This window comes from Dermochelys coriacea, chromosome 1, assembly GCF_009764565.3.
Source record: "Dermochelys coriacea isolate rDerCor1 chromosome 1, rDerCor1.pri.v4, whole genome shotgun sequence".
Classification (NCBI taxonomy): Eukaryota; Metazoa; Chordata; order Testudines; family Dermochelyidae; genus Dermochelys; species Dermochelys coriacea.
In genome coordinates this window covers 35,863,490-35,890,885 of record NC_050068.2, presented here as the reverse complement: position 1 = coordinate 35,890,885, position 27,396 = coordinate 35,863,490, and the positions used below count along the sequence as shown (strand labels likewise).

Sequence of the window (27,396 nt, the reverse complement as noted above, 5' to 3'; positions counted from 1 at the left end):
GTAGCTCAAGAAAGCTTATGCTCAAATAAATGTGTTAGTCTCTAAGGTGCCACAAGTACTCCTTTTCTTTTTATAAAAGAAAAATACCCTCTATTTATATCATCCTTTGCTTTTTTCTATAATTTCTCATGGGACTGACTTTTTATTTCTTTCACTGAACAGCAGGACATTCCCATATCAATCTGAACTATCATTTTTTCTCAGCAGCACAAGTAGCAAACCAAGAAATGGATTGTTTTAGAAATGAACAGAAGACTAGGAACTGAATTAGATTTAGTCCATTTTGGCCTCTGCACATCTCACCCCACACACTCACATCTCATTGGCTGTGACATTTCTTCTGTGTGAGTGCTTCAGAAGCCATTGTTAAGATTTAGATTGAGACCGCAGAAAGCAGAATATGCCCAGCTTCCCCATAACTGTGACCAACACATTTCATATTCTCAGAGCAAAGTGCACGTTTTTCTTGTGAAATTTTGCTTTCTGCTTAAGGTAAATTGTACAGAATCACACGCAGTGGAAAGAATTTTTCTCCCTGGCTTTTTGACAATTTTCTTTCTATGGAAAATTTCACACAGAGCACTAAAGGAAAGTGGGGAACACAAGCAGTACAGGCACTTATAAAATCAGTCACCACTGACCATGCAGGTTCTCTTGAGGACAGTGTTAAATGGGAAATGGTAACTCACTCTGCAAAGGTTATTGTCTCACTGTTGGAGTAAAAGTTTGGGTAGACCACATTTTATTATTAGCAAAGTTGATTTCTGAAGTTAGAGTGAGAGTATAGAACAGGGGCTGGCCTGCTAGCCATTAAAGGTGACTTGCAAAGGATTAGAATAATTTGGCTTGTGCCCTTTTCTGCTTCTTTATGGTTATAAATCAGGCCTGGCACGCAGCGTTCCCTCTAATTTTTCCCACCCATGTGTGGAATGAATTTTGTTATGTGCACAAATATGGAGGTGATATGGGAGACATCACCTTCGTATTGGTAAACATAAAAAAAATTCATGTGGTGGGGGTGAGGCTGAGGGATTCACAGTGTGGGAGGGGGCTCAGGGCTGGTGCAGAGAGTTGGGGTGCAGGGATGTGAGGGCTCTGGCCAGGGGTGCGGGCTCTGGGGTGGGGATGAGGGGATTAGGGTGCAGGAGGGTGATGTGGGGCTAGGGCGGGGAAAGAGGACTCCCCCCAGAAGCATCTGGCTGGCAGGTATAGGTGCCTCTCTCTGCCGCAGCAGCTCTGGGGCTGCAGGATAGGCGCCCCTTCCCCGGCGCCAGCAGGTCCGGGCTGGGGCTGGGTTCGGGCCAGGGGAGGGGCGCCCTGGCCTCACCTGGGTCCGACTGGGCCGTTCCAGGGTTGGATTGGGCCGCGCCTGGGTCAGGCCGGGCCGCTCCAGCTGCACCTGGGTCTGTGCCTTCCCAGCTGTGGCTGGGGCCGTGCTGAGCCACAATACAGTTGGGGCTGGCAGAGGGGCACAGGCCGCAGCAGTTTGGGGCCGGGCAGGATGGGGGCTAGGGGAAGGGTGCTTGTTAGATATGTGGCGTATTGGACCTGGCATATGCTGTTGGCTAACTGCCATGTATAAGAGCCTCAGCAAACTTCCTAATCAGTTTCTTTCACCTTGCCCAGACCCATCCTGGGCAGTAGGCAATTGGCCAGCAGCAGAAATAGTGTTCCAGCACAGAAACATTGCAACACATCAACTGGATGTGAAGGGAAAAGAAATTGATCAGAATCTTGAACTCAGGCCCCAATCCTGAAAGTGGATCCATGCCAGTTGAACCCTGTGCCTGTGTGGAGCTGCACTGACTTTAATGTAGCACCGTGCAGTGAACGAGCTTGTCTGGCAGACAGTGATATCTCACATCATTTTTTTAAACAGTTTCTCAAAATATCCATTTTAGTTGCTCACCTTGAAAGAAGACTGCCATAAATAAACTGGTTTGTTCATCTATACCTCATAAACTATAGTTTGGGATTACTAATAATCATGTCTAGTTCTTTAGAATTCAAAATGCTTTACAAGGGAAAGTGAGTTTCATTAATCCCTTTTATGCTAAATAAACTGAGAAAGAGAAGTTAAGTAACTTGCCTATGACCCTACATATTAGTGGCAAAGGCGAGAAACGAATCCATGTCTCTTGACTCCCAGACCAGTATTCTATCCACTGGATCATGCTGCCATGTGGGAGTAATGGGGTGAAGCTGAATGTAAAGGAAAAACATTTACCAATAAGTCACATTGCTAGACAAACTTCATTCATTCTTAGATTTGAAACAACCAACGTAAACATTTCCAGGAAACAATTTGCTATTCCTCACTCATTTTGTTAAATTGTTTTCTTCCAAAAAATATCCATTAACTAAAAATGTAAGAACGGGTATAATTGGAAAACTATATCACTAACAAATCTGGATTCTCAGCATATCAATTCTTCAAATACTTTTTAGCAGCATGATGCCTCACATTTAAGTGGCTGGCACCCCCATTCAAAAGTTCTTTATCATAATAAAGTGCAAAAAGGGTAATTCATTAAATGACATTACACTGACATTTTCCTAATCGTTTGTGGGAAGACCCTTGTGGGACTCTGGTAGCTGGGATGGGGATGGATTTGATCTGCTCCTGGGGGAAGGTGTCATTCCAGATATTTAAGTGACCTGTTCTCGGAGCTGGTAGCAAGATTTGGGTTTCAGGAAACAAAACCTGTGGTGTCTATTAAGCGACCACCAAAGCAAAACTTGGAGATTACAGCAAGTGATGGAAGGAGATTAAAAAACTCCAAGGCTCCGGAAAGCTCTGTCCTAAGGGTGAGGCCAGATGCCCAGGTCGCCTCACGCTTGTGCACTGTGGCAGCCCTGGCACCACAACGTGTTTTTGGACTGGGTTGTTCCAAGTGTTTGTGAACCGAAGTGGTCCGTGGGGGGTGCATGGAGAGACTGGGAAAAGCGGGGCTGGCCCCAAGGGAAGGGCTGGACTATTTCAGCATCCAGCCCGCAGGGGAAAGACAAGGGCCTCCGGGGATCGGAAACAAAACGTTCCCCCCCCTGAAAGAAGCGAGAGGCAGGGGGCAGCCCCGTGTGGGCTCCCGGCTCCCCGGCCGCAGGCGATGCCGACCAAGCGAGAGCGGCCAGCGGGGCGGACTTGCTGGAGAGGGCGCCGGGGGCGCACGGCCAAGCCCTGCCCCGGGCAGGTGGCGGGAGGACGCCCGCGGGATGGAGCCGCCCGGCCCGGCCCGCAGAGGGCGCAGGCGGGAGCGGCCGGCAGGCTCCCAGGGCAAGTCCCGGCGGGGAACTGCCTGGCGGGGCTCGGGCAGCAAACCCGGCTACTCGCTTTACGGCATTTTTCCGCGAGCGCCGCACTGCGAGCCGCGCCGCGCCCCGCCCTCGCTTTACGGCAGCTCCTGGCCATGGCGTCGGGGGGCTTTGAAAGCGAGCGGAGCCTGCAGGCGCGCAAGGAGCGGAGGCGGCGGGAGCGGGAGGCGCTGCTGGTGCAGGTGAGAGCCCGGCCGCCCCTCCGCTGCCTCCTGGCCCCTCAGCCCGCCTCGCCGCCATCCCCCCGGCCAGGGAGAAGCCCCTTGGTCCTCCAGCCCCTCTCCCGTGGGGTCCCCGCGGCGCTCCCTGCTCGGTCTCCCGCCCCCACGAGTCCCTCTTTCTCCTCTCGCCGCCCAGAGTCTCCCCCAGCTGGCTGCGTACGCAGGCCGGGCACCGAGCGCCAGGAGAGCGGCGGGACCTGCCGGGCCCCTGGGCTGCTGCGGAGTCGCGGGACTCTTAGCGTGGTGGAGTCCCTCAGCAGCCCCCACCCCCCCCCGGGCTTTCGTTGCTAGGTACATTGCCAGCGCCCCGTTGTGCTCCCCAGCGTGCAAACCCGGAGCGAAACACGGCGCCCACAGCGCGACCTACCCGCAGCAGTCCCTTCACCCACACGTGAAATGCAGCCATCTCTGGAGTGAGGCCTGGCCCCTGTTTTTAGCCAGGGAAGGTTAGGACCGGAAGGGAAGGTTGATGTAGCCTTTTGGAACTTGGAGAGAGAGGCTGTAGTTAGCCCTGGTGTCGTGGGCAAGTTGCACTTCGAGTAATGCCCTGCTTTTGCGATGCAACGAAGGCCTAGTTTGAAAAAGTTATTGATTAAGGATTCAGCTTATTAGCCCAAGGGCGAATCAAGCTATGTGGGCAAGGGAAGAGTGCAGGTGTCCCTACGGTGCGCTGTCCCTGGATCTGGTTGATGCATATTTTAGATTGGCCTCATAACTACGACTCGGATGTCTCATACGTTTGAAGTCCTCTCCCGCCATTTGTTTGGTGGACTTCTGTGTTGTCATTTCCTGTGCTTGCCCCTGCTGCTGACCCCTGAAGCAGTAGCATGAAATTGCCATGGTGGTTGTCAGTTTCATAGATGTCTGGGCTTTTGAATAACAGCAATGAAACTGGCCAGTCTTGTCAAGGTCACTGGATTTGTGAAAGCTTTGAGCAACAGCAGAGACACTGTAGCTCACGAAAGCTTATGCTCTAATAAATTTGTTAGTCTCTAAGGTGCCACGGGTACTCCTTTTCTTTTAGCAGAGACACTGAATCTGTCTGTAGAGGGTTACTTAGATCAGTGGCGCTCAACCTTTCCAGACTCCTTCCCCCCCCCTTTCAGGAGTCTGATTTGTCTTGCTTACCCCCAAGTTTCACCTCACTTAAAAACTACTTGCTTACAAAATCAGACATAAAAATACAAAAGTGTCACAGCACACTAGTACTGAAAAATTGCTTACTTTTTCATTTTTACCATATAGTTATAAAACAAATCAATTGGAATATAAATATTGTACTTACATGTGTATAGCATATAGAGTAGGATAAACAAGTAATTCTCTCTATGAAACTTTAGTTTGTACTGACTGCACTAGCATTTTTTTTATGTAGCCTGTTGTAAAACTAGGCAAATATCTGAATGAGATGATGTAACCCCTGGAAGACCACTGCGTGCTCCAGTGGTACATGTACCCCTGGTTGAGAAACACTGAGGCGTCACAGTCAGATGATTATTTTTTGCATCAGTGAAGGCTAGAAATTATGTATTTATTTTTAACTGGAACTTGAAATTGATAGTTTCCCCTTGTAAGTCATCAGGGAAACAACATACTCTCCACCTACAGTTAATGGGACTAATTGATTTTTTTTTTTTTTTTTGCACTTTATTACAAAAAAGTAAGAACCTTTAAATGTGGGTTTCAGCCACTTAAATGTTAGGCATCACACTGTGAAGAATTAAAAAAATTATTGCAGAATTGATATGTTGAGAATCCAGATTTGTTAGTGATTTAGTTTTCCAGTTATTCCTGTTCTTACCTTTTTAATTCATTAATGTGGTTTAGAAGAAAACAATTTAACAAAATGAGTGAAGAATAGCAAATTGTTTCCTGGAAATGTTTACGTTTGTTGCTTCAAATCTAAGAATGGGTGAAGTTTGTGTGTAAATCTAATGAAAGAGCATATTGTGATGAATTCTATGAACTATACTTGAGTAGGTATGAATGTGGTTTAAATCTTGACATCAGGACTTGCATGGTAACAAATGGCACTAAATTAAGAGCCTGTCCTTCCCACAGACTTTTAGTAGGTGATCCAGAGCTAATAATACTTTGGGGTATATATCCAAAGAAGATGTAAATACAAATATCTTTACTTTTTATTTATTTATAGCTTGCAAGTATTAAAGAAAATATTGGCTCAGAATTCTTTCTTATATGAAATCAAATTCCATTTTATGATTTTTTTTTTAAAAGTTTTACTAAAAGCAAGTGGTACATTACAGTCACCTATAACAATGTCTAAGTAAATATAACTGTCCCACTAACCATGCAAAACTATGTTCTCTAATATACTACCCCATATTTCAGTGAAATAAAATCATTGGTCTTTATCTCTTCTGTGCAACTTTTTATAAGCTGTCTGTTCAAAGCACTAGAAGAATCTGTTTTCGTGAACTACAGCTCGCTTCATCGGATGCATCCGATGAAGTGAGCTGTAGCTCACAAAAGCTTATGCTCAAATACATTTGTTAGTCTCTAAGGTGCCACAAGTACTCGTTTTCTTTTTGCGAATACAGACTAACATGGCTGCTACTCTGAAACCAAGAAGAATCTGTAAATCACTGAAATAACTTGTAACCGGTTGTTCGGTTTAGGAAAGCTTTTTAGATTGGCCATAAATGAGTGATATAAGTAAAAGTGCCATTACTCTCACAGACTTTATAGATATGTATATAAAAACACACATACACTCAAAATCTCCGTTGTAAGCCTGAAGCTTGTTCTCTTACATGAACACAGCTGACGGAAGGAAATTCTTTTAGCTCTTAGGACCAAGTCATACTTGTAGCTAAAGTGATTTTGTTTCACTAGCATTTGTCTTGAATATGCCTACTATGTTTGAGAATCCTGCAAATTGAAAAGAACAAAGTTTTTTTTTTAAATATTTTGTATATTCAGAGTGAATAACTTTAGCCGTTGCTTACTAGTGCCAGGATTTTACTGTCTTGCTCTGCCCAACCACTGCAACACAAAACAAAGCTGTTGATCTGGAAAAACAGGAAGCGCACATGTAGACCATCAGTTCCCAATGCATCATCTCTTTAAAGACTTATTTTTATATCTTGTAGAGTGCCATGCACATTGGCAGTGCCTAGCAAATAACCATTTTCCTCTGTGTATAGACTGCTACTTTTATTAGCAGCTTTACATAAAATAAGTGGTGGTTCTTACAATTCTCCCATGAAAACATAGTTTACATTTTTTTAACTATAGCTCATATCTTCCCCAGAAATTGGACATATGGGTCAAGATAAAGTGTTTTTTTACTTTCCCTCCTAAATTATTTTTAAGGTGATATATAAAGTACTATGTATATTAATTTCAAATTAAACACTTCCTTGTTGTTTTATAATACCTAGATTGCAGTCTTCAGTGCATTGCAATCTGTTTTTAAAAATTCATGTGAATTAAGATTTAACCAATCAAATGGCATCCCTATGCATTAAGGGAGTTAACTAAGCAATGCTATTGGAGGAGGTATTACTGTGGTGGCATTACAGAAACAACAGAACAGTAAGACACAATTGCTGTAGCAGTGAAGAGGCCAACTTTGAAAGTGGGTGGTGAAGAGGCATTTAGGTGGCAGAGAGAGAAGAGATGTGTGAGGATTAGATGCTGGTAGTGTCTGCAGGGTATTGAGTTTGTACTAGAATCTGTGTGCTACACCAAATAAATAGAACACTTTGAATTTTGTGACTACAGTTCTACCTTTGGGTGTGGTGGTTCATCACAAGAAATTCTTGGTGATTATGTTGGCCCTGGAAGTCTCTCATATCTATATTCCACCCTTACCCATAGATGTCTGCACTTCAGAAGGTGCTCATCAGCTTTGTTGAACAGAGTTTGCAAAATGTTTTTGAGGTCCCAGGACAAAACTGAATCTAACAGTTACTTTTGAATTTTCTTATTTATGGGTTGAGATGTATCAGTGTCTTCCTGTGGAAAACATCTATTCTAGTCTTTTGACTTCAGTGCTGTGTTGTATTATACAATGTTTGTGAAAAGTTCATATCAACTTTTTAAAAAATGTCATGAATAAATGTAGCCACTAGTTTCAGAGTAGCAGCCGTGTTAGTCTGTATTCGCAAAAAGAAAAGGAGTACTTGTGGCACCTTAGAGACTAATAAATTTGTTAGTCTCTAAGGTGCCACAAGTACTCCTTTTCTTTTCTTGTAGCCACTAGGTGGAAATCTTAAAAGCACGTATGCAAATTTTCAATAATCCAGAAAAAATCAACTCAAAACTCTCGCTCTGTCTTTCTGTACCCCCCTGTAATAATAATAGGCTCTAAATTATTATAATTTACTTTGGTAGAGACAACATTTACTACTTCCATCAACTGATGACTTAAAGCAGAAACTGTGACTTAGCTGATTCATTGGTGAGCTTCTCTGTATTGCTTTTAGGTTTTGACTGTTGACCTTTCATTCATTAGATGCATGTTGGCAGAGGTTTTGCTTCTAGTAGATGTGGAAAGAGCTATGAGCAGTTTAATAAATGGAACTCTTGTCTGTGTATTAGAATTTTAAACTGGTAGTGGTGTAGCTCCACAGTCATGCTTCCTAAATGTAAATAGATTGATTTATTTGATTTGTATCTTTGAATGTAGATGTATTTTAAAAATGCCTTATTTAAGAATTTCAGATAATTTAGAAGTTCTTCCTCTTGTTTTCTCCAAATCAATTATTAAATTTGGTAAGGAAGATATTCAGTCATATTCAGCACAACACACCTGAGAATAGAGGGGATTCAGTATAAATACAGATAATCCTGATATACTTTGCATATCACCTAATACCAGAGCTTGAAAAATCCATTTGAATGTGGAGAGTAGTTAGCGTACTTAGGAAATTGCCATCAACTTCCACAGAATCTGAGTGAGTGTGTGTGTGTGTTATTTTTATATATATATATATAAAAACACCAAGGGTTTCAAGCTCACTCACTTGTAAAGTGTAAGTGAGCTGTAGCTCACGAAAGCTTATGCTCTAATAAATTTGTTAGTCTCTAAGGTGCCACAAGTACTCCTTTTCTTTTTGTGAATACAGACTAACACGGCTGCTACTCTGTCACTTGTAAAGAAAAATCTTCCTAATGTGATCTGAATATTTTCCTAAATTCGTAAACATGGAATTGTGGTACCTCTGCTGATGTTCATTTTTTTTGTCCACCTATATGCTGCAGTCAAGTGAAAACTGACTAAAATCTTGTTTGTCTTCATTGCTGCTGTTGATACCCTGGGCAGCACTGAAACTTGCAAGAATAACAGTTTCATTCTGTTGCAGGTTGCAAAAGCTGTGAACATCAGCAGTTACAGGCACTTCAGCTATTCAGTGGGGAGGAGGATTCAAAAGTAGAAGCAGGTGAGAGGTAGATTTGCTAGCACATTGAAAGTACCCACCTACTCTACGCTAGACTTTTAGCAAACACCTTAATGTAAGCGGGGGAATAGTCCCGCTATTGTGGGGAACTTTCCTGGCTTCTGCACTACCCCGGTGAAGTGGGCTAGCAAAAGGATCTGAGTCCTCGCTCCCACTTCCTTTACCCAGTGGCCTCCCGGCCCTTGAGGACTCCCCTTCCACTCTCCTGTCTGGCAGAGTCCTTGTTACCCCAACAAGGCTGGACCCAGGATTCCTGGGGTGTTCGACTCTCAACCCTGCTGTGGTCACCTAGGACGGGGCTACGGTGTCCCCACTCCGTGGTATTCTCTCTGCACTGGGCACTTCTGACCCACTATTACATACAATTATTACATACAATTTGAAGCAAATGCAAGTTATTTAATAAACAGTTAATTTTAAAAAGAATAAGGAAAAAAGGTTTCCTTTAACCTTTCCCCTATCAACTTGCTCTGTGGCAGGGAACATCACAAAAAGTGTCTCTGGAATGTCCGGGCAGTTCACAGTCTGTTCCTTGTAAGTCTCAGGCCTTCTTCTCAGGCCCTGGCTGTGCTGCAGGGATGCTGTGGGTTGGACACTCGCTCTGGTGGTGGCCACAGGCTCTAGGTGGCAGGGCCCTTCTTCCCAGCCTTGCCCCTGCCCTGTCGGGGTTACCATTCCCCCTTTGAGTCTGGCCTGCAGAGCCTCCTGGCTGAGGCGTCTCCCTGTGTTGGGCCCACTGCCCAGGGTCACCCCTTGCTCTCCCCAGCTGCTCATGACACCCTGCCCCAGACTGCTCCAGCTCCACTCTGCCTCAGCACGGCTGCTGCTCTGCCTCCAGCTCCCTGGGCTGCTTCTCTGGCCCCTCTGGCTCTGGTTGCTGCAGCTCTGCTCCCAGGACAGGTCTGCTCTGCAGGCTGCTTCTGTGACTCTGCTCCCAGCACTGACCTGCTTCGTGGGCTGCTTTTCTGGCCCCTCTGGCTCTGGTTGCTGCAGCTCTCCTCCCAGGGCAAGTCTGCTCTCTCTGGGCTGTGCCTCTGGCTTTGGGGCTGCAGCTCTGCTCCCAGGACAGGGTCTGCTCTCTGTGGGCGCTTTTCTCATCCCTCTGGATCTGGCACAGCTCCGCTCCCCAGCTCAGCTTGGGCCCCTGCTTTCTCCTTAGCTTGGCCCCACTTTGTCTGACCCAGGCGATTCCCGCTCGCATGGAGGACGGGACCTCCCTGGCCACCTGACTCCCTGATTAGCCTGCTCGCCCTGTCATTCAGGCTGACCTGGAGCATTGGTCTCTCCCCATTGTTCCTGGGGACTGTCAGTCTCAGGGTCCTGATTTGCCATCAACCTTTCCCCTTTGAGTACTGGGAGCTAGCCAACCAAAACACCCCCACTGAATGTTAGTAAGGGGGCAACAGTCCCCTTACATTAACAGCAAAGCTTTTATCCTAAGCAAGACATACCCTCAGAGGGCAAAGGGGGTCACATCCTGTCCTCCATTTACATCCTAATGGATTGATACAGAAATTCAGAGTTGAGATTAATGGATTTTCTTGGTCCTATGTTTTTTTTTCTTTCCCCCTACTCTGTAGGGATGAGCTAGCCTTTAGCTGTGCAAATCAGCATTTCTTTGAGAAGTTGTCTGTTTGCTACATCACCAACTCTATTCAAAGTCCATTAAACACTTTCTCACATGGAAGTATTGTAATACATTTGCTGCCATGTCATTGCTTTTTCTAGCATCGTTTCTGAAATGTAATTGATCTCCTTTCTTTGTTTTGCTGACATAGAATAAAAGCTCCTTCTCAAAACCACAAATGGAAACACTTGTAATTAACCCTCTCATGCCAGGAGATGAGATTTCCTAGTGGAGAATGGTAATATGCAGACTTCAGACTTGTTCACGCCAAAGGGCAAATTAGTTTCAAAATAGCATTTGATGAAACAGCTACAAATTTTTTAGGCTTATCTTAGGTCAAGTGATTATCTCCCTTTCCATATCATACCATTTACCTGTAGGTAATACTTTAGTTGAGAATGAGTTCCATTTTCCATTCTAATTCATCTCATTAGTTCTTCATGATTTTTTCAAACAAATTTCTATTTGCATGAAACATTTTATGTTTGGTCTCAACCCAAAGGGGAATTTTTAGTAATGTCTGAGCAAAACCGGTAGTCTATTTTGAGGTATGAGTAGTCATAAAAAGATTTCTGATTGAAATCTTATGCATGCGTAGCTCCAAAACGGCTGAAGTTGGAAACTTCGAACTTGGTTTGTTCAGTGAGGAAAGAAAAACAATCCATATTTGAAGAAAATTAACTCAGTATTTTTAAAACTATGAACTTCTAAAGTAGTTGTTCATCATCTATACATTAAAATATTTATATTCTTGATGTCCTTAAGCTAGAGTGGTTTAAAATTCTAGGAGTGTGCTGACTTACTTCAGCTTTGACAAATACTGCTTTAAAACCCAAAAGCAAAAGTTAAATGGTGTGTTTTTTTTTTTAAATAAATTTGTTTAGAAAGTAACTTCCTACTGTTGTATTTAGAGTCTGATCCAAACCTAATTGAAGTCAATGGGTTTCCACTCAGTTGAGTGGGCAGTCATTTGTGGTACTGAGAACGTGCTTGTCCCTGCCAAGTCCCTATATTTTCTGAGCTGTTTCGCTTGATAATAGTAAAGTATTTGCTACTTTTATTTTTTTTCTTCATTGACCTTGTTCAGCATATTGTTATAATACTTCCATCAAGCATCTGGAGACTGATAGTACATCTTTAACTCCCACTATTATATTTGTATTTATTATTTGGAATTTCTATCTTTATTTCTACTACGTGGTCTTTAATGTAATCATGTAATAATGTTTATAATAATGCTTTCTTTTGCACCATCCCTTTTTTCATAACCTAACTAGTTTTTACTATACAGTTGGTAACAATCAATATTCGTATTCCATTGAAATAAGTTTATCCATCCCCTTTCCTGCATAAGTGATACCCTATGCTTTTCATCTTCAGCAGTATATAAGAAATGCTTCAAGATGAAGGCCAGAATCTTTCATTACCCACATTTGGTGCCAGATTTTCACCTCCTTTCTTATAATAGTTGGGGGTGGTTGAAATAATGAGGGGGTATGAGGAGATAACTTAAACTCACAGTAAGATAAATGAATATTGTAAGTCAGTGGTAGAGAGTGATCGAGTGGAAGTGGGTATTCACCCATGAAAGCTCATGCTCCAATATGTCTGTTAGTCTATAAGGTGCCACAGGACTCTTTGACGCTGGTAGAGGGAGCTAGCTAGACTTGAACTCTGGGATGCTGCAAAATGTGTTATCTGCCATCTGGAGTTTGATTTTTAAATAGATGTAAACAAAAGTGTTAGTTTATATAAATCTTTCCTGCCACCTGCTACCCTCCCCAGACCCATGTTTCTCTTGCTTGATATCTATGATATCCTCATAATGCTGATTCTCCAGTGGCTCATAGACTGTGCCAGGGTAAAGAGACATAGACAGTACCTGAATTTCTAATATAAAAACCATTCAGTAAAACTTCTTCCGTCTTTGGGCTGGTGAGATATGGATGAAAAACTTTCCAGCATTTTTTATAAAGAAGTAAAAAGGTCCAAATTAAGTTTTCAAAATAAAAGTTTACTATATACATTTTTGTGTTTTGAAAAGGCAAACAAATATCAAAATATCTTTTCTTTTTCTGTGGAAGTTCATGTAGCCTGAGTTAGTAGGAATTATAGTAGAAACTATGCTCTGTAGTCATATGCCAATAAAACATCAGGAATATCAATACAACATATAGGTATATAAACAAGGTCTCATCTGAAATTGCAGTTTTACATAAATATGAAGATATGTCTGTGAAATAATGTGAATATCATTTTTACCATGAAATACTTTTATCCCACAGTATAGAATGGTGCATTTGGCTTATCTATTTTATTTAGATTTGTATAAAAAATTGGCATAAAAGATGTGCTTTCATTCACTATTTTGAAACAAAAAGATGGTTTCATGGCTGATGCTTTTTGATTTGGAAAGCTGAAGTCCTTACTAGTAGTCTGACATTGATTCTTATATTTTATAGTCATTGAAAAAATAAGCGAAACTGTTAAAAATTAATTTTTAAGAACATGAATCAATATTTAGTATACTGTATATGAACTTAAAAAAACCTGAAATTTGCACGTTTTTCAGATGAACCTGTCAGATATTTTTCTTATAAATCTGACTGGCTGTTGGTGCAATGGTTGATATTTGCTCAAAGATATAATGCCTTGCCATTTATTTTTCACTTGGTTTTATTATGGAGAATTCCACAAATGAATCTTAAATCTTGGATTAAGTGCAAGACAACCACATAGTGTTGTTGGCTCTGCTGCCACAGAGCAGAGGCAGAACTATTTGTTATGCTCTCACCCACAGTGATTTGTACACTGTAACACTGAGCAGTTTTTTTTATTGTTCTTTCACCAACACAAGTCCCCCTGGAAGTGTAGTTGTATCCTTGACTCTCACCTGTGAAAGAAGTGAGGTCAGTATCATTAACTCAATATTGGTATATTAAAAAACGCAGGGAGGATAATTTAGCAACCCCAAGAGATTTTAACTGCTATCTCAGAGATAATCACCATCCTTTTAAAAAATGCTGTCCTCCTCCTAATAGACAATTATATCTCAATTCTAGAATGTTATAGGGTTGTTTTCTATTAAATGCTGTAATTTTTAGAAAGACAAGGTGGACCAATGTCTGTTGGTGAAAGAGACAAGCTTTCAAGCTACACAGAGTTCCAGACGACACTAACAGAAGTTAGTCCAGTAAAAGCTGTTATCCCACCCACCTTGTCTCTCTAATATCCTGGGACTAACAGGATTACACAACAACATTGCAAACAACAATGGAAGAGATCATAATTTGATAAGTAACTTCTGTAGAATCCTACAGATTTCCTGCCTCTTAAATTCTGTAGCTCCTTCCCATTGAGCTTTCAGAGGGAATCTCGTTGATCTTGCCTACGCTATATTTTCCTAAATTTCCCAACCATCGCTCTACCCTGGTAGCAACAATGGGAGCGCTGCTGTAAATAAAGTGCTGGTGCAACTGCCATATTAATTCCCATGTTGTTTAGATCTGCTCTGAGCAGGATTAGATGACACTATGGTTGAAACCCTGGCAACTGGCTCACACTTATGCATCCACTGCTGCCGCAGTCATTGAAGCCTTACCGGCAATAGCAACAGCAGGAAACTTTGAAGGGGGGAAAAAGACTGATGTAGATCCAGCCGTAGTACTCATGACAAAAGCGAAGGGAGGCAGCCTAGTTGGAGATAGAACAGGGATCCAGATCCAGCCCGCAAGCCACTTTAAGCTGGCCTGCGAGCCACGCCACATGGCTTGGCCCTGCTCCGGTGCTGCGTCCGGAGTGCAGCATCGGGGCCGCACCACACAGCTCGGCCCTACTCTGGCCGGGGCGCTGGACCATGCAGCTCGGCCCTGCTCCGGCCAGGACGCTGGTTTGGGCGCTGGACTAAGCAGCTCGGCCCCAGTCAGGCCAGGGCCCTGGGTTGGCCCCGCTTCTGGTGTTCCAGTTGGGGCACTGGGTCAGGGCCTCACCACACGGCTTGGTCCTGCTCCAGCTGGGGCACTGGGTTGGGGCCGCACCACACAGGTCGTCCCTGCTCCGGCTGGGGCGCTGGGTCGGGGGCTGCACCACATGGCTCTTCCCAACTTTGGCACTCCAGCTGGGACGGAGGGTTGGGGGCTGCCCCACGCAGCTCCTGGAAACTGCAGCATGGCCCCGCTCCGGCTCTTATGTGCTCTAATGGGAGCCCTGCGGATGAGGTAGCGTGCAGAGCTTCCTGGCCGTGTCTCCGTATAGGAGCTGGAGAAGAGACACGCCACTGCTTCCGGGAGCCACTGGAGGTAAGTGTCGCTCCAAACCTGCACCCCCTGAGCCTCTACCCAACCCCATGCCCCAGCCATGATCCCCCTCCCGCTCTCCAAACCCCTTGATCCCAGCCCAGAGCACCCTTCTGCACCCAAACCTCTCATCTGCAGTCCCACCCCCAGAGTCTGCACTCCCAGTCAGAACCTGCACCCCTTCCTGCATGCCTGCCCCAGCTCTGATTCCCCTCTTGCCCTTCAAACCCCTCAGTTCCAGCCCAGAGCACCCGCCTATACCCCAAACTCCTCATCCCCAGCCCCACCCCAGAGTCCACACCCCAACCCCAATTTTGTGACCATTCATGGCCCGCCATACAATTTCTATTCCCCGATGTGGCCCTCAGGCCAAAATGTTTGCCCACCCCTGAGTTAGAAGATGGTTAGCAACTGCAGGGTGATAAGGGGAGCAATCCCATGATCCCTTAAAGCTAAGACCCCCTTCTGTATAGCGAAGCATATCTAGCCCCACATCTTGTAGTAATGAGGGTTGGGACAGCAACTTCTTCTTTTTGAGGGATTCATCGGGGCTGCGTAGTCGAGTGGAGGAAGATATTGAAATAAAGTTCCCTGAATTTTATTGTGTGGTGTTTTTTTCTGATGGGGCTATAAAAAAAACAAAGTGCTGTAAGTTTTGCTTTTAAAGATCTCATGGAGCCTGCTCCCCTGTCCTTGGCTAAGTGCGCCCTTCTAAATTAATAGTGCTGTTATAATACCTAGCATTTTTATAGCATCTTCCAAATAAGGATTTCAGAGCTCTTTACAGACATAGAATTAAACTTCACCTCATCCCTGTGACTGAGGAAATATTATCATCCAATTACATATAAGGAAACTGAGGCACAGAATGGGTAGCTATCTTTTGCAGGATAAGACAGTAAGTATGTTGGGCAGCATGGGATCCAGTTTCCTATCACACAGTTGTGGCACATACTGGTGCTTTGTGTATCTGTATATTTAAGAATTAATAAAGCATTTTGGAATAAAAGGAGTTAAATGTAATATACTATAGTTATAGTTAAGAAACTAAAAAGGCTGTCACAGTGACAAGACTTAAACTCCTACTATCCTGTGCATTTTATCTATAGGGGTGAAAGGATAAATTGGTGGATATTTTTGTGGCATTACAAAGAATTAATGAGCCTTAATTTGAAATAAAGTGCTTTAAACTGCTCTGGGTTGAGAGATGTGAAACTATTAGATTTAGCCTCTATAGTGTAACCACCCCCTCCCACTTCCCCCTCCCAAAACCTCCCCCCCAACCCAAAGCAGATGCGGGGGGGGGGAGAAGGGGATTTAATTATAAAATACAGAAAGGGAAGAAAAGTAGATTGAAGCCAGTAAGCTCCGTGTAATTTTAATAGGCAAGTAGACCATGACCTCCTGTTCTGAAGTTGAGGAAGAAAATAGTGTAGACAGAGTTTTTTACCCATAGGAATGGTTGAAATAATAGGAGAAAAACTTACACTGACTGTATAAAAAAGTGAATATTGTAATTGAGTGCTAGAGGGAGTTGCATACATTTTTGGAGATAGAAAGGATCAGATGTTACAGCGACTAGCTTGCTTGATTGGTGTTTAATTGATGATATGGGCCACAATGTAGTTCCTAAAACTCCCTAGGCTCCTGTGTCTTTTCATGCAATGTGAATATTGGTGGTTCTTTGGCCAAGATATGAAATTTAAAACAAACCTTGCCTCTGTTTGATCCTGTAGTTTCTTTTAATAGTATACTGATTCTTCTTACTTATCCTATTTCATCTTATACAGGGGATCACAGTAATTTAATGGTCACTGGGCTATACATTTCTAGTCCAGAGACTGATCTTAACTTTGGCAAAAATCTGTTGTGAAGGATGTGTGTAATCTTAACTTCGTTTCATTTGATGCATGTTTAAATAGACTTTTATTATGTAAGGTATGTTTTATATTTGTATGTCTCTGACTATTCATAATGTTAAACCTTTCATCTAAATGAGACTGTGTAAACCAGTGTCTGCTGCTCCCTGCAGTGAGGTAGCTCTTGGTTGGGAGAATTGGCAGCATGGCAGATGTCCTGTCGTAGCTGACAGATGAGAAGCAGGGAAAAGGCTGGTTTGTATGAGGGAGGTGGAAAGGTTCCTGTTTTGGGGAAGTAATAAGGATGAGAGGTGGTAAACTCTGGGTTTTCGGGGAGGAGGGCAGAGACTCTGCCAATGTGAAAAGAGGTAAGACACTGGGGCAGGGCCAAGGAGAATTAGAAAGAGGGAATGGAATTCTTCACTTTCTTAAGGGAAAGGTGTGTGAAAAAACCTACTGGAAATGAGTTAGCAGTGGGTGGTGGAGGGACCCATATAAGAGAGAAAAAAGGTGTAGGTGAAGTTGAGATTTAAATCAGAGGAGTAGATGGAGCAATTATAGAGGGTGATTAACAGCAGAATAGGAATCAGGAATAGAGAGCAAAGGAAAAGAGTGGAAGAAGGCAAATAAAGGAGAAAGGAAATGGAATGCTGTCTTGCTAGAAATGATAGGAAATAGGTTAAAGAAGCGGCAGAGGGTGGGATAAAGAGAAGTGAAATATAAGTAAAAAAGTGCAGCATACTTTTTTTTTTAAAGTAGCTTGAAGAAAGGAGAGATGAAAGGAGTAAAAATGAGTGACCGGCCGTGGCTTTGCATTTCCTTGGGAGTCTTTGATGAAAGCAACTAGTTTCTAATACATCATACACCTGTCACCACATGATGGATTAGTTTTTTAAATAGCCTCTAATTGAGGGACTTTGTCAAAAGCTTTTTGAAAGCTCAGCTAAATTATATAAACTAGTTCTCTTTAAATATACTACAGACATGTTTACTCTGTAATAATGTCTAAGGAAAAGACAGTAGGAATGTAGATTTTTTTCAAGCCACCTATATATTTTCAGTTGAAATATTTCAATTACAGTGTTTCTTATTTTGTATTTTTGATGGCAATTGGCCATTTGGTGTAAAAGTGGGCATCTCTAGGGACCACTGGTGCACTGATGTTTAGGAAGAAATACCCAGTGATAAATAAGAACTTGATTTTAGACAGTGGTGAAGTGTTCTGGTTTATATACTCAGTATATTTCTTGATTATGAATGTGTGTAATCTATGTTGATCCTTTGTGCCCTTGAAATTTCATATGTTCATAAATTGTCTCAACGGTAAAAATAAAGTAACATTTAGAAGTAGTTGTTCACAGATCATAAATATAGCTGGTGAAAATGACAGAATGTGGGAAATAGACCAAGGGAAGAATAAACAGTTGTTAAGTATGAAGCTTGTTAGCATTATCTGTGGTGGTAATAACTGGTAAAAGGTGAAATGGAGAAGGTTGAGTTTCTGATGTAAAAGCCTGTAAAACTTACTGTTTTATTAAAAAAAAAAAGTTCTGAAAGGCAATTTTCCCATGTCAGTTTAAAAAGTCAGTTTTGTAGTGACAATCCTAAAATATCTACTGTAACATTGAACTTTAATCTTAATATGGCATTATAGAATCCACTGGCCAATAGGAAGTGTGAAATATTGCTAGATATCTAGGTGTGACGGGTTCCCTACTCCCCCTTTGGGGTGTTGCCTGGCACTGGGCTACCACTGAGCTCACCTGACCCACCAGCTTGGGTTCCGTTTTGACTATACTGCTGTGACAGGCCCTCAAGCCCCCTCCAGCACACATACAGGTAGGGACACACCCAGCTACAGCTTCACACAGATGCTGAGATCAGTTCTGCATGGGAAGGCTCTGCTAACTGGAACTGCCCAGTTACTCAAGTGCATGCCCTCCTTTGAAGGATAAACCCAAAATGATATCGTCTTGCACTGCACAGGGAACTGTACAGCATAAGCACATGAAATTTGCCCCCTCCCTCAATGTGGAGGAAGTTATGCAACAGCTTCCTGCCCCGAGATACGATTTCCACACACTGGTTTTAGACAAAACAAAAAAGTTTATTTACTACAAAAGTAGATTTTAAGTGATTATAAGGGATAGCAAACCCCTTGTTTTTTGCCCCTTTACCCAGAGACTTTCAACAGTTCTGTCTCCTATTTCCTTTTCAACCTCAGTCCAACTGTATATATCTTTGGTATACAAGGCAACATGTCCTCCCTTTTTTCCCTGCCTGTCCTTCCTGAGCAATCTGTACCCTTCAATACCAACATTCCAGTCATGTGCGTTATCAGATGCAGTTTCTGTGGTGCTAATTGTGTCATATGTGTTTATTCACTAATATTTCCCGTTTATTGCCCATACCTCTTGCATTAGTTTACAGACATCTAAGATACTGATTTGATTTCCCCTCTGTGTTCCCTCTTGTCTCTGCTATAATGGCCCAAGCTCCCTCCAGATTCCAACCGCTCTTCCAGGGCTCCATGATTTTGACTTAACTGTGGGCTTTTATCCTCTGACCCCTGTCAAACCTAATTTAAAGCCCTCCTCGCTCCGTTAGCCAGTCTGTATCCAAAGATACTCTTCCTCTTCCTCGATAGGTGGACTCCATCTCTTTTCAGCAGTTCTTCTTGTAACAGCATCCCCTGGTCAAGCAAGCTTGAAGCCCTTCCTAGTGATACCATCTGCACAGCCTTCATTCACCTCCAGGATGCATCTATCTCTGCTTGGGCTCCTACCTTTGACCAGGAGGATTGAAGAGAACACCATCTGCACCCCCAACTCTTTCACCTTTACTCCCAGAGCCTTGTCATCATTTCTGATCTGCTCAGGGTCATACCTCGCAGTATCATTAATGTCAACATGGATGAGTAGCATGGGGTAATAGTCAGAGAGTTGGATGATCCTCGACAGTCCCTGTGTAATGTCTTGGATACAGAACCCTAGCAGGCAGCACACCTCTTGCGATGCCATGTCAGGCTGACAGATGGGTGCCTCTGCCCTTTTCAGAGGGAGTCACTAACCACTACTACACTGTTTCCTTTTGGGGTGGTGGTGGCTGTGATCCTCCCAGTGTTAGGGGTACAGAGCTTCTCCTCTTCCATATTTGGGGGCAATTCGTCATGCCTACTTGCTAGGGCAGCATAATGGTTCTTCATCACTGTGGTCGATGGGTTGGGAGCAGGGATGCAGTACTGTCCGCTGTCTGAAGTAACCAGCGGCCCGTGTTACTGGTTGACAGAAAGCAGAGACTTCCTTGGAATTTCTTTAGCCTGACATTTCAGTTTTAGATCAGTAACTAAAAATGTAAGTATACGAGTTATATTCTTCAAACATCAGGTGCATGAAAGTAATTGTATCTCTTAAAATTTAGTAAAGGCACAGGCAAGTTTGTAATAATGTAACATAAGAATACATTATAATAATTTTACTAATTTTTTTTGCATGAAATTTATCACTCTCAGAACCTTAAGTGCTCAAACTGTTTGCCACTTTAACTCTAGGAAAGTTTTTAAATTGTAATTTTTGAGGACTATAATTCATAATTATTAAAGTTTGTGCCAGAGATTTCAAGATTGGAGGCATCCACATATCCAGAATCATTTAGTGTTTACTGCAGAATTATGATATTCACTTTCTGGGTTGTGGAAGAGAGTTGTTCAAGAGAATGAAGGGTACAAAATTTCTCTCCTGTGGATTAGGTGCTTTGGTGATTGAGTTGGGCACAGACAAACAGTTTGGTTCTATTTCTTTTAACTTTCTTAGTTAATTTCTAATTATTTTTGTCATTTCCAGTATTGCCAACCCCAAGTATTCAAAAATCACGAGATTGGCTTTTTTTTTTTAATATGCATTTTTGGTAATGTTTGCCTTCTGTTTTTTGCACCTTTTGGGTGCATTTGGGTCATGTTTTCAAGCTTTTATCTGCAACCACAAGGGTTAGAAACTTTTTTAAATGGAAGTTGAGATTCTCATTTAATCACAGGATTCCAGGAGCTGGGGCATTCAGAAAACCCCAAATATTATTAGACTTGTGATAAAACAGTGGGAATTAGCAACACTGCATTTTTTATTTTGGGTTCTATCAAAGGGAAACTAGCCAAGGGGAGGAAAAAATAGATAAGGAAGGCTTATAACAGTGACATCTTTAACTTATGGTACTTCATAGAGAATGAATAACTGAGTAAGGTTAATAGTCTGAAGCAAAAATGGAAGAATTTGAGTTGGTCATCTACTCCCCTGAAATACCTTGGCCATCCAGCCTTATTACACTAATATAAAATCTAGTGGTTTATGATGAAAACATCTCTCACTAAAAAAAGGCTCAAGACCAAAAAAATGAAACCTGTGCTTTATAATTTTTCCACAAAACAAGTATTAAATACTAAAGTCAGACTGGAAAGGTTTCTCTCTGCAGTTTGCTATGGTTACTGCTTATAATGAAAAGCTGAAAAAGGGTGGCTTATGTGTTATGATTTAGGTTATCATCTGTGTTCAGATTAGTATTAAATCGTATCTAGTTGAAAATATATTTGATCTTTTTCTTAAGAAGGAAGCAACTTTGCACAACACAGTTGCCACAGTATAGTGTAATATGGCTTTCTACTCTAGTTAAATGCTTTATACGGCATTTTGCTTTCTGTCTGGTATATTTAGGGTATGTCATATTGATAAAAATCTGTGATTCATCTTAATTATACCGTGAATATGTTTAAGGAACATTTGCACTTCTAAAATGAATTGGACCTTTTGCTTTTATTTAAAATGAGCCAATTGTAGGAGAGGGCTCAATGATTTAATTAACTACTAATTTATTAATTTAGATTTATATAATTCAAAAAAATCTATTCAAAGTTACAGGTACCTTTGCCATATATTAAAATTTCCAGAACAAAAAACAAAAGTAAACCCAGCAACCTCTCAAAAACCAAGAAGGAGAAAAACCCACCCCAGCCATTAATAGCAGCCCTCTGCTTCCCAAAAGCCTGGGTTAAAGAGAGGGAGTTTTGCAGTGTGTCCTACAGTTCAACAGATCTGGGCTGTTTTGAACCTGGTAGAAGTGAATTCCAAAGCTGAGGGCCCACCATTGAGAATTCTCTCAGCAGTTCCATCTTTTTAAACCAATTCCCTCATGAGCCATCCTTTGGAGTAGAAGAGCAATGGCCCAAAACTACCTGCTGGGGCCATTGAGAGATGAGATAAGTAAGAATAGAAAGTCAGAAAGTCAAATCAATCATAACACCTGGGAAAATTGATGGAGGCTGGTAATAGAAATATTTTCAGAGGGAAAACAAGTTAGTGTATCTCTATTATTTGTGTAAATAGGTTGGGATTAGTGCTGGCACAACTGCAAAGCTATAGCACATTGGAAATGGTACTCGGTATAGGGTAGTCTTCAGTTGCATTTACCATTAGTATATCATCAATCAATATTTTGTAATGCTATCCTCAAAATAAAGTGAAATTGTTCTCAGAAGTGGAACCACCTGGTTCAAAACCAGACAGATTGCAACCTCAGAGCTTCAGCATCATCATTTGCATCCACGTCTCCAGAATCCATGTGTTTCTTTTCCCCCTTTTTCATATTAGGCCAAAGCTGATTACGAGAAGGACGCGAGACGCAAAGAACTCAAGCGGCTGCGAGGTGAGGATACGTGGATGCTTCCTGATGTGAACAAACGTGTGGAAGAGCTGGAAAAGGTGATGGAGCAGTAAATCATTCAATTTCATGCTAGCTTTCCATTATCTTGAAATAAACTGAAAGTTATTTAAAATGATGTAGAGAATAATCTTTGAATGCCACATACCTCAAAAGAAATCTTGGTAAAAACTTCCATATAAATGGAAATAGATATCAGAATTCCTTTGTTTTGGTTCTACAAAAGTAGAAGTATTGCTTTAGCTGAACTTTACATCTAATTTCTACCATGTAAAAATGGCAGCAGAGACATAAGTCACCTGGATTTCTTAGTGGGCTATATACAACGAGGTTTAAATTTTAGACATTTGAAATGGAAATAAGTTTGTTGATAAATTGGAGAGGATTTAGAGAAGACCCATGAGAATCATTAAAGGATTAAAAACGGGCGTTATAGTGATAGTCTCAAGAAGCTCAATCTATTTAGTTTACCCAAGAGAAGGTTAAGGGGTGACATGATCACAGTCTACATGGGGAACAAATATTTGATAACAGCGTCTTCAGTCTATCACACAAAGGTAAAACAAGATCCAATGGCTGGAATTTGAAGATAGACAAATTCAGACAGAAAATAAGGCATACATTTTTAATAGTGATGGTAATTAACTGCTGGAACGATTTACCAAAGGTTGTGGTGGATTCTCCATCATTGGCAATTTTAAAATTAAAATTGGAAGTTTTTCTAGAAGGTATGTCCTAGTTCAAACAGGAATTATTTTGGGGGAGGTTCTATGGCTTGTCTTATAGAGAAGGTAGATTAGATGATCACAGTGATCCTTTTGGCCTTGGAATCTGTGAATCTAGTAATGGGATGTGGAGCCTCTCACTTATGTTCTATGAGTTAATAGTTGTTAATGTAGTATCTGGAGGGTCCCATTAGTATTTTGGACCCCACTGTGCTGGGTGCTGTAAACAGTGAGGGCTTGTCTATACAGTGTGTTAGTCCATACCAGTTGGGGTATAAATTCTAATGCGCATTAGCATGTCACTCACTAACTGGCTGTGTAGACTCTACTGGCATGCACTAAAAGTTCCCTAATGCGTGTTAATGTAGTACTGTTTGAAATGGGACTTTGCTAATACATAGTTGGGAACTTTTAGCATGCTCCAGTCAGATCCACATGGGCCAGTTAGCATGCAAAGTGCTGGTGCTCATTAGAATTTATACTCTAACTGATGTGGATTGACACACTGTATAGACAAGTCCTTAGTAGAAGACTTATTTGTCTTTTGTTTAGCAAGACCAAACAGGTGAATGTAAAAGGCCTTGTCTACATGGGAAAGATTTTTTTAGAATATAAAGTTATTTCAGAATAAACTGCCTTGTGTCCACACACAAGTTTTTTAAAATTATCCTGGGTATTCTCCCACATTAATTAATCCACTATGGAAACGAAATAGTTTAGAGTGGAGTCGCATTTAACTTGCGCGAATTCAACTATACACGCTCAGCAAAAAAAAGAAAAATAACTCGTGGAGGTGGAGTACTGTACAAGAGTTGATGGGAGAGCGCTCAGGGGTCGATTTATTGCATCTAGACTAGACGCAATAAATTGACCCCCACGGGATCGATCGCTGCCCACCGATCCGATGAGCATCTCGCCGCACTGAGTGTGATTCTGGTGTTTAAAGATGCATATTTTTCGTACAACATGGCCCCTAAACACAAGCCAACTGCTTCATCCGGTGCTCAACCGAAGAAACGGCGATCTGTTCCAACACTGGTGGAAAAACTGGCTGTGTTGGACTTATTGAGAGACAGTATGTCGGTCTCCAACATGGCATGTAAATATGGTCGCAGTGAATCTAGCATCTGTGCCATCAAGATTTGAGAGAGAGAAATTCGTCAAGCTGTGGCGTCAAGTGCTCCAATAACTGCTAAAGTGACAAGCCAATGGTAAGACTTGAGTGAAGACTGAAAAGGCATTAAACTTATGGCTGGAAGACATGAACCGTAAACGTGTGCTTATCGATGGCAACACGTTGCGAGAAAAGGCTCTTAGCCTCTACGCGCTGTTCAAACCTCCTGCCGAAGAGGGACAGCCTTCTGATGAGAAGGCATTCAAAGCCAGCCAAGGTTGGCTTAACAGTTTTAGGAACCGCTTCAACCTCAAAAACATGCAGACTACTGGTGAAGCTGCATCTGCCAATGAAGAGGCGGCAAAAGCCTACCCCGAACAATTAAAGAAAATCATAGAAGAAAAGGGCTATCTTCCAGAACAAGTTTTTAATGCTGACGAGACTGAGCTCTTCTGGGAGAAAAAAAAAAAATGCCCAACCACACTTTGAAATCAGCAGCTAAGGACTGTGTGTGACTGTTGTTTTGTGGCAATGCGGCTGGGCATTTAATAAAGCTGGGCTTGCTCTACAGGGCTGCAAATCCCCGTACCCTAAAAGGCAAGAACAAAAATCTCCTGCCTGTGTTCTGGCAATCAAATAAAAAGGTTTGGGTGACGGCAGCATTATTTCTGGATTGGTTCCACAAGTGTTTCATTCTGGAGGTCAAGCGGTACCTTGAAGAGAAAGGACTTCACTTTAAAGTGTTGCTGATCGTAGACAATGCTCCTGGCCAACCTGAGGCACTCTGGTTTGCGCATAATGACTTTGAAGTCGTCTTTCTCCTTTTTTATTCTTTCATTCTTCCATCTCTCTCTCTTTGACTATATGCAATTTTTGCCTTACGCGCTGACTTTAGAATTTAACCCCTGCGTAAGATGTGACTCCACTGTATTTCTGAAATGAGCTTTTTTTCAGGTTAAGGTTTGTGTGGACCAGTGGGGGGCAACATGCGGTCTGTTCAGTGGCTGCGGTTCACTGTTCCCGGCAAGTGGGAGCTGCGGGAAGTGGCGCGGGTTTAGACAACTTAGGTCTGGGTGGTGGCTGGGCAGAGCCTCTCATTGACGGACTGCTCAGCTTCTCCCCCACCCCTCGTAGTGTGCTCAGGATTACGTCTGCAGTGGAGACTTTAGGCTCTAAAGGATTTATTTCCCTGAAGTATCCAATCCCACAACCATTGACCAAATGTTCTGCCTTCTTATCTTGCTTACTGTGCCACTTCAAAAAGAAAAGGAGTACTTGTGGCACCTTAGAGACTAACAAATTTATTAGAGCATAAGCTTTCGTGAGCTACAGCTCACTTCATTGAAAGCTTATGCTCTAATAAATTTGTTAGTCTCTAAGATGCCACAAGTACTCCTTTTCTTTTTGCGAATACAGACTAACACGGCTACTACTCTGAAACCTGAAATGTGCCACTTCATTATCCCTTTTCCTCCTGGTGACTGCTGCCCCTCCCACACTTGAGATGGCAGCAATGCTGAGGTTAAAAATCAAACATATTGCATGGCAGGTATGTTTATTGTAAGGGGAGAGAGAGAGAGAGGGGAAGCAATAGAAAAAGTATTTTGCCTTTCAGTTGGATCTTTTTTAGCTACCTTTACGTTTTGTGAGGTAAATTGTCAAAATAAGGCTACAGAGATATTTCAAAATGCATAGATATTGTAGGATCATAGAAATGTAGGGCTGGAAGTGATATGGAGGAGTAATCTAGTCCATCCCTCTGTGTTGAGCAGGACCAAATATACCTAGATCATCATGGACAGGTGTGTGTTTAACTCGTTATTAAAAGCCTCAGATGACTGGGATTTCACAAACTCTTTGTGTAACCTATTCTAATATTTAACTACTCATAGTTAGAAAGTTTTTCCTAATATCTAACCTAAATCTCCTTGCTTCAAATTAAGACCGTTACTACTTGTCCTGCCTTCAGTGGACATGGAGAACAAGTGATCACTGTTCTCTTTATAACAGCCCTTAACACATTTGAAGATTTATCAGCTTCCCCCTTCAGCTGTCTTTTCTCAAGACTAAACATGCCCAGTTCTTTAAACCTTTTCTCAGGTCAGGTTTTCTAAACATTTTATCCTTTTTTGTTCTCTTCTGGACTCTCTCTGGTTTGTCCACGTCTTTCATAAAGTGTGGCACCCAGAACTGGACACAGTACTCCAGCTGAGGCCTCACCAGTTCTGAGTGGAGTGGGACAGTTACCTCCCATGTCTTACATACAGCACTCCTGTTAATAAGACCCAGAAAATTCACCTTTTTCACAACTGCATCACATTGTTGACTCGTATTTAATTCGATTCACTATAACCCCAGATATTTTTCAGCAGTCTTATGGCTTACTCCAGTGGTTTTCAATTTTTCCAGACTACTGTACACCTTTCAGGAGTCTGATTTGTCTAGAGAATTCTAAGTTTCACCTCACTTAAAAACTTGCTTACAAAATGAGACATAAAAACAAAAGTCACAGCATATTATGACTGAAAAATTGCTTACTTTCTCATTTTTCTCATATAATTGTAAAATAAAACAATAGGAATATAAATATTGTACTTGCATTTCAGCTTATAGTATATAGAGCAAGTCATTGTATGAAACTGTAGTTTGTACTGATTTCACTAGTGCTTTTTATGTAGCCTGTTATAAAACTAGGCAAATACCTAGAGGAGTTGATGTATCTTCTGGACGATCTCTGCATACACCAAGGGATATGTGTACCCCTGGTTGGGAACCACTGGCCTAGCCAGTTATTCTCCATTTTGTAGTTGTGCTTTTGATGTTTCCTTTCTAAGTGTAGTATTTTACACTTACCTTGATTGAATTTAATCACTCTATTATTCTCAAGGTGCTTACAAATTGATCATTTAGTAATTTGTTCCAGTATCTTTCTAGGTATCAAAGTTAGGCTGATTGGTGTATAATTCCCTGGATCCTCTTTGTTCCCCTTTTTAAAGGTAGATATTATGTTTGCCCTTCTCTAATCCACTGTGACTTCACCTATCATCCATGAATTCTAATCTAGCGACGATATGATAAATTGACCGCCAAGTGCTCTCTTGGCAACTTTGG

The 27,396-nt window shown here is 42.0% G+C and overlaps 1 protein-coding gene across 5 annotated transcripts in view; it reads left to right on the top strand.

The window, feature by feature from the left end:
* The first annotated feature begins 3,203 nt into the window (after positions 1-3,203).
* CWF19L2 (CWF19 like cell cycle control factor 2) overlaps positions 3,204-27,396 on the top strand; it is a 197,014-nt gene continuing 172,821 nt past the window's right edge. Inside the window, exons 1-3 of one of the 5 annotated variants that reach the window (XM_043504207.1) lie at positions 3,424-3,494; positions 10,738-10,860; positions 22,377-22,487. In XM_043504207.1, the coding sequence (XP_043360142.1) occupies positions 10,822-10,860; positions 22,377-22,487 (150 nt within the window). In that variant the 5' untranslated portion in view covers positions 3,424-3,494; positions 10,738-10,821. Of the gene's footprint in view, positions 3,495-10,737; positions 10,861-22,376; positions 22,488-27,396 lie in introns of all 5 variants that reach the window. The other 4 variants (XM_043504208.1, XM_043504209.1, XM_038371146.1 and 1 more) reach the window with 4 other exon arrangements.